Genomic DNA, 7797 nt, shown 5'->3' with positions numbered 1-7797 from the left:
ATATGTGGAGAAGGAAAGTAAATATCCACTCAGTATCCTGAATATATCCACAAACTGCTCTTTGTGGGCTGTCAATTCTCTATCTAGTGCGAGGAACTCCAAGTCGTACAAACTTCCCCTTAATATGAAAGCTTCCAGCGCAGGCCAGAGCCTCTGGGTCCTGGGCATTAGTCTCACATTACTTCAGTCACATAACCCCACACAGCCAACCTACCCAACATCTGTTCACAAGATAAGGAAATGCAGACAATCTCTCATCCAAAATCAGGCATTAGGTACCCTCCCTTTTTGTCACATCATTCCGGTCAGCTCCGAAAGGGCCTCTAGTTCCCTTCCCCTACTTGGCTATCTTCTGTACACTCTTATTCTGTGCTTCCCAGAGACTATTAAGTTCCCAGAGGACTGAACTCCAGTGCTTAAGGTACTAAAGTGACCTTGCCACTATTGACTCACTCCTGTGGGTAGACAAAACCTCAGGACCTTGCTGCCTCCCTGAGCCTATCATTGTTATTGACCCAAGGGCCAGAGGGGAACTGACCCAAAGATCAGGGTACCTTATCTACAAACCCCAAGTCCCAAGTGAACAGTCCTTTTATCTCCTCTGCAGTAACAACAAGGTTCAGAGGTCTCAGTACCATCTAAGCCAGGTTTAGATAGACCTGGTTTACAGCTTGAACTTGGAAAAAAAAAAAGAGAAAACCACCATTTTCTTTCCCCAAGTTTCCTCATACCTGGCATTACACCTGTCAACCACTCCTCCTCTGGCTTGGGGATCAGATAGGTAGGTCTTAGGAAAGAACTTCATAAAGAGAAGCCAGTCAGTACCCCAGATGAGCACTGACCCCAGCTACCTCCTTGGGGCCTTCAAAGCTCTATTGATCAATACTTGCTCCCAATTTAGCATCTCACAAAGGATTTTCTCTTAACCCTAGAACAGTCTGTCCTGGTTTCTTTATTCTGGTTAATTATCCACAGAGACCAACCAGCAGACCAGAGGACTGAACCACAGTGACCCAAAAGGCAGGAGCAAGTCTCAGGATGAGACTACCAAGGGGATAATTATTGAGTAGTCTTAAAGGTAGTCTGTTTTGAAGCTCTAGTGATTGGAGGGTGAGGAACAGTAATGCTGTAAGCCTCTTGACTTAGAGCCTAGTATCATGAGCATTTTATGGACTTGTTTTGAAGTTGTTCATTCCTCACATCCACTACTGTAAGGCGAATGGGAAAACCCAGGGATCAAAGAGACTAAATAGTATCTTCTAGGAGCTGGCTTAGAGTCTCTTTCTGAAAGTGGACAGGACCTGGGAAGGTGAGAAGAAAGTTAAATGAGAAAAAATGGCATGAAGAAGGCAGCCAAGTGAGCTCTAGGTCCAAATATAACTAAGTGCCTGAGAATTGTAAGGAGCACGGTAGAGAAGGCTGAGCATTGAGGTCATCTTGACCTTGGGATGACCTCTTTAAAATGGACACAGGCAATGGTGCCCCCTGGTGGCCAAGGACAAGTGGAAGAGCGCAGCCTAAACTTGAAACAGTAAAACCAAACACCTGTATTTGATGAGTAAGAGCTAAAATTTACCTGGATACTATCTAAATGTGGTACATGCATTATCTCAACTAATCCTCACAACAACTCTGGGGGATGTAGGTAATGAGAGGAGGAAACCAAGGTTTAGATGTTTCCTGTTCAGAGCCAGTCAATGGCATTGCTAGAATTCAGACCTAGGTTGGCCTCACTCCAGATGTGTCTTAACTTCTGTGTTGTTTATTGACTATGAATTATCAGCTGCAACTCAAGAAAGGGATTCTTGGGTCCTTGTTAACTGTCTTCTGGGCACGTGAGCTCAATGTGTTGTTGTATTTAAAAATATTTTATAAGATAAGTAACTATAGTCATACTCATCTGTAAAACCTTTGTACATCCATACCTGATATACATGATAAATGGTGACCCTCCCAGAACACATACAGGTAAGAAAGATGAACATATAGTACCTAAAATGACCAGTGGATAGAAGGAGCTTGTTATGAGGAATAACCAGTCTGGAAAAATGGCTGAGAAGAGGATACAGAGCTTTTTCACTATGGATTATTAGAATCAGAGGACATATGTTCAAACTTGGAAGTCGTTCCCAAATAAAACTACTTTACACAGTCACTGGCAACTACATGGAGACTCTACTACAGGGAGGAAGGTACAGCAGAAAGACCATTGGCCAAGGGAGAAAATGATCACTAGGTTTGAAGCCTTGGCTCCCTGCTGAATAGCAAGATACAACCTCTTCATCTATAAAATGGGAAAATCACCTATTTCTTAAGAGTTGTAAAGATTAAATAAGAATGTACATGTGTTTGTTTCGAGTATTCAATATATACTAGTTCCCTCTCCTTTGCTATTCATCCCTGTCCTGTATTTAAAGGAATCTTGTCCTGGCTCTGAATCCTTTTAACAGCAAAAATTGTCTGAAACTTATTTTTAAAGGACTAGATTTTCACATAACAAATTTTCCTAAGTCACATCAGATCTCATTTAACACTGTCTTTGGGAATCTCTAAGTTCTAATAGTTTACTGATAAACTCATTTAGAAGGCATCTAAAGCTTAAGATAGAAACAGATATGCAAAGTTGAGTATATGCTCTTCTAAATACTAGGCTAGAGTAATTTGTTATAGTGAGCCTCCAAAAGGATTTAGGTAAATTTATGGCTTCCTGTGGTAACCTCTGATAGGAATTAAGAGATGTGCAAAGTATATCCTCTTAACCTTTTGAAGATCAAGTCAAGGACAATAATGTTCACCCTTCAATGGCAGACTCTCCAGCTGGAGAGTTCTTGGTAGCTGAATAGCTGTACCTTGACAAACTAGCATGCAGTGTATCACAAGTAATTTGTTACCAATTAACATTATATTTATTAAAATTTGTGAACAACTTGCTTTTTTGTAAATTAAAACAGTTGCAAGTTCCCTATAAAAATATTCTCACACTTCTGAAAGCTTTCTGATGGAAAAGTAAAACGTTTTTAGACATCAGGCAGGCAATGGACAGAATCCTGGGTATACTTACAGGGGTGTGAAGCATGTGAACATTATTCATGTGCATTACAGAAGAAAAAAAAGGTTGGTAACAGCATGCCTGGAAAACTGATTTGACAGGATACAGCATTTCTTATGAGTGATGAGAGAAGGAATTAACACTAGATCCTGAGTTCAGTTGTGAACTCATACCAGGGTGCTTGTTCTGAGCTCATTTCACGTGTTAGATTTCATAGGGATTTGTGTTTTGTTTGACAAAGAAAGCTTTGTCAAACACATTCATTCTGTGTGCCAGGCTTAGCACAAGGTATTAAGAGAAAAGACTTAAAATAGAGGTTACTTTACAGCTGTATTAGATCACTTGAAACATTAGCTTATAGATCCAGTTTTGCCACTATATACAGAACTTCAAGACCTGTGGCATCTCTGGGTCTCAGCTTCTTCATCTGTAGAATGGGCAGAGGTTAACTAGATGATCTCCAAGTTCCCTTTAGATTCTAAAATGCTTAATTTAAATGTTTATTCAGGTGTTCATTCTGAGGCATTCCTGGGACAGGAATGTTCCATTCCAAAGCCTGAAACAGCCATACCTCTGGATCAAGGTGTGTTAAGCTCCTCAAAGGTATCCTTTAGGTTTTCATTCCTATGCCCCAGTACAGAATCCTATGTACAGAAAATGAGGACAGACTTATGGTCCAGATTGACAATGGCTAGTGATGGAGATGAGAAAGGCATACTTCAATGTTACAGCTGGCATCAAACCTAAAAGCTCAGGTCAGCAAGCAAAGCCTTTAAGTAACGTTCCTTACCTCATCTTTTCCTATCTGATAAAGCCCTTTTCAGCTAAGTTGATCACATCTATTTTCCCCTTTCTGTCCGCTCTTGCTGACCCCTGCATCTGGAAGGGCAGGGAGGGAAGAATAATGCATGTCCATTATTTCCTTCAAATTCAAGCTCTGTCTTCTTTCATCAGTATGGACAGTTTCTAGAATCCTATACTACCGTACACTTACTTATATTCTCTTGCTTATTCACAGGTTCCCTTCTCTCCACAATTGAGACTCTAAACACACTGTATTGAATAGGCACTGAATAAGTGGTTATCTAATTTGTGAGTCCAGCAGAGGTCTCAGATGACAAAAGAATGAAAGCTTCAGGGTCCTCCTACCTTCATGCTACGCCATTCCCAAAGCTCTTCCTTCCTTTCTTTTGTCTGGAATGCCCTATTTTCAAGCCTAATGTGAGGGCCAATTCTGGGCATGAAAAGACAACACAGTTCATACTTTTGGCTTCATGATTTTTCAGTTCATTTCAGTAAAAACGTAATATAAAAGGCATTGCCACCCTCCTCTGCTCCTGGGGGTGGTCCATCAAGCCCGTCAGTCTGGGCCGCTCCAGTGGTTCATAGCTCATCATGCGATATGTGCAGGGCATGGTCACACAGATCTGCAAACAGCACATAACAGTCTGAAGGAAAACGCCATTCTCATATCATCAAGAAAATGCCCCAAGGCAAAATGGCACACACCAACCACTCTTCAGGGCATATGCCTTTAAAATGACTAAACACTCCCACTATCCTCTCATCTGTATCTCAGGTGAGGGTGCCATAAATTCTGAAAGTTGACAGGAAGAGAATGGAGAGGAACAAGTCAAGTCACTAGTCATGGGTAATGGGAACCAAGACTTAAGCTAGTATCAGGAAATTGGGGGGTTTGGGACACATAGGGAATGTGCCAGGCTCTACAGGGCTGTGAGGATAGGAGGTAAAGTGGGAATAGTTTACCTGTTCGCTTACTACAAAGTTTGTCTTTAACATTGTCAGCCTCTCGGGAAAAGAATTCAATGAGTTCATCCTCATGTTCCTCCACGATGCTCTCACACTGCCAACCCAAGGGAGAAATGAGAAGGCAGCAAGAAGAGGCCTTCTGCCCCCGCCCCAAAGATGAGGACAAGGACATTAGCTCAGCTTTCGACTTGGGGTCTCCAGTAACTCCCCTAAGTCCCAAGAACCAGCCACCCACTCCTAAAGCTCACCGCAAACTTGAGGGTGCCACTGATGTCTGAATCAATTCGGATGCCTTGTAGGTCCAGTTCACTGGATTCTCCATTCCGGCCCACTACACGCACGTAGTTCTTGCGGTGGGTGGAAGGGTCAATCTGTTCCCCATACTCCTTCATCCGGTCACATACTTCCTCTAGTAGCTCTGTGAGGTGGGCCTCTGAGCGAGCATAAGGCACCTAGAAATGTCCTCAGCCTTGGGTTACACTCTTCTACCTCTGTACATCAGTAATTTATATTCTTACTTTTCCTGCCAAATCTCAAGCAATCTATTCTAAAAAGCCCTAATTAAAAACAGTATGATTTACTTGTACAGTTCTAAAATGCTCAGATAGATCTTATTTTACCTCATTATACAATCTTAACAGTTGTCATCAGCTCCAAATTAGAGAGACCTCTCTGATAAACCCTACCCAATGGTTAACTCTTCCCTTTGAATTTCTGTAATTCTTATCAAGCTAAGGTAATGATTTTCTTTATATTAAATGAGAATAATACATGCCCTGACAGGATAGCATTAGAAAGATAGCGTAGGCTTGGAGGACTAGTGTAAGCACTTCACCAACAACAAAACCTTAACTTTTCTTTACCTAGCAGCTCACTAGGTACAGCTTTGTGTCCATGTGTGTTACGCACTCAACTAAAATTTCCTAAATACGAAGCTAAAACCTTCCATTTCTTTTTTGGATGAATGTTTTGTACATTACACCATACTGCCATAGTAAAAATATGAGTCACGTGGACTACAGACGTGGAGAACGAGGCTGATCAGGGCTTCCTGTCTGCCAAGAATTCCTACAGCTGGATTAAGCATTAGGATTTGAATCCAGGAAGCAAATGCATAGGGTGTATGTCCCCAGCCTCTCGAGACAGCCCAATCTTTTAGGCTGGGTTAATGTTTTCTTCATTTCTATTAAACCAAGGTCCATCGTAATTAGCTGAGTTCTCACTCAAAGTCAGAGCGGGCTACTTTATTTAGGGGAACAGTAACAGTTACCTCCACAACTGACTGGCTGCCATCTGGATTGATTCGGAAAGAGCCCATCTGAATGGTCTTCTTGGGATCCACCTGGGCAATTTCCCACTCTAGTTCATCCACCAGAGCCCTGCAAGCTGGTGCAAGGGGAGGAAAGCAGGAAGGGGGAGAAAGGAATCAATCCAGAGATTTCCAATCATCCTTCTCCCAGGCCTTGGTCCTCATACTTTACCAAGGCTCTGTCTTCCCCACCCGCTTCCTCCCATGTCTTCACTTTGTGCCTTTACCTCCACAGTGCAGATCCTGGCTCCTCCGAGCCCAGACAGTTCCCAGCAGGGCCCCCAGAAGCAGGGCCAGCCAACCCCAGTCTTTCATCTTTAGCGTAATGGGGTTGCTCCACCTGGGTGTGGATTGGTGTAAAGCAGAGGTTAAAGTAGGCTCCATTTCTCTCCCCCACCGCCCCTCTTCCCAAGGCCTACAAACGCCGTAGTGTGACTCTGCCTCTGCTTTCCAGGAAATGGCCAGCACAAAAATGGAATCCTCTGTTCTGGCGCGTAAGGACTCGATTCCCCGGGCGATGGGTGAGAGCGCGAGCTCACGGCTTGGGGCTCAGCCCTGACACTACGTCGCCAGCGGAGGGCCTAGATACGTGAGTGGCGGCCGCCTACGGCTCACAGGAGTATGTGGCAGCTACGGACCGGAGGCTTGCGGTGCAGCAGGATGACAGGCAGAGGCGCTGCCGGAAGGAGGGCAGCTGAGGCGCAGACGCAGCGAGGTGGCTGGCGGCGATTAAAGCACTCGCTAACTAGGGCCTGGTCGGACCCAACTCCCGAGATCACTGCGCCCACCTCAGCCTACGAGCTCCTACTCGTGGGAACAGCCCCCGTCTCCGCGCCCCGTCATCGGCTTTGCCCCAGGCCATCCCCGACCCACAACGCCACCCGCATCTCTCCCACCTCTGCTCCCGGGGCCGCCGCCGCAGCGCAGGCGCTGAAGACCGTCGGCCTCACTCGGACCCCGACCCAAGCACCCGGCTGCGGGGGAGCCGGGCTGCCGAGCCTCTCCAGAGCGCGCCGGCGCGTCCCAGACCCTGGTGCCCCGGCGGCCGCCTGACTCGGCTCCGCACGCTCAGCAGGCGCCCAAGTCGGGCACCGACGCGCAGCGGAGCAAGCCCCACGCGGAGAGCGACCCTGACCCGCCGCACCGAGGTCTCACGCGAACAGGCATTTTAGGGCTTGCTCCCTGGCTGCGAGGACCCCAACTTGCGTGGTAAGTGGCTCCACGTGACCACCGGGGTCAGCCGCAGGACGGAGTCGGGTACGGAGCGCCAGGAGCGCGCGTGGCTGTCTGGGGACCTTCAGATAGAACGGCGCGCCTCCGGAGAGGTAGCAGCCGCGGTTTCAACGCGCAAGGAACTACACCTCCCAGGGAGCCCCGCAGCACCACCGCTCCTTTGTTAGCCCTGCAGGTCTTTAAGGTGGCCTGGGGCCTGTAGTTCGTCAGCCTTCCTCAAGTTCCTTTTGACAGACAAGAAAACCGAACTGCGCGTTCTCAGAGAATCCCACTTTAGGGTACTAGGCAGCCACAGCAAAGAGCTAATATTGGGCAGGAAAGACACAATTATACTCCTCCAATACCCTTGACTTTGGACTCCAGAGGTTTACCTTCATTTCCAGGTGGGAATTTGAAAGCCGCAGGGTTTATTCAATTGTAATATAAAGCTAACACA

At 45.9% G+C, this 7797-nt stretch overlaps 1 protein-coding gene across 3 annotated transcripts; it reads right to left on the bottom strand.

Annotated features, from left to right (window-relative positions):
* Positions 1–3360: 3360 nt before the first annotated feature.
* On the bottom strand, positions 3361–7517 carry CNPY2 (canopy FGF signaling regulator 2). Of its 3 annotated transcripts, none has more exons than XM_057507761.1 (6): positions 7335–7517; positions 6356–6468; positions 6090–6205; positions 5068–5271; positions 4817–4913; positions 3361–4476 (listed from the first exon to the last, which is right to left on the bottom strand). In XM_057507761.1, the coding sequence occupies exons 2-6, from the start codon at positions 6441–6443 to the stop codon at positions 4433–4435; spliced, it is 549 nt and encodes a 182-aa protein (XP_057363744.1). In that variant the 5' UTR covers positions 6444–6468; positions 7335–7517; the 3' UTR covers positions 3361–4432. The 3 variants fall into 3 exon arrangements, with proteins under 3 accessions (XP_057363744.1, XP_036773460.1, XP_057363743.1); XM_036917565.2 differs by having other exon boundaries at positions 7025–7512; XM_057507760.1 differs by lacking the exon at positions 7335–7517 and adding an exon at positions 6548–6847.
* Positions 7518–7797: the final 280 nt, after the last annotated feature.

The sequence above is a fragment of the Manis pentadactyla genome, chromosome 9 (genome assembly GCF_030020395.1).
Source record: "Manis pentadactyla isolate mManPen7 chromosome 9, mManPen7.hap1, whole genome shotgun sequence".
Lineage (NCBI taxonomy): Eukaryota > Metazoa > Chordata > Mammalia > Pholidota > Manidae > Manis > Manis pentadactyla.
This window is presented reverse-complemented; position numbering and strand designations above follow the sequence as displayed.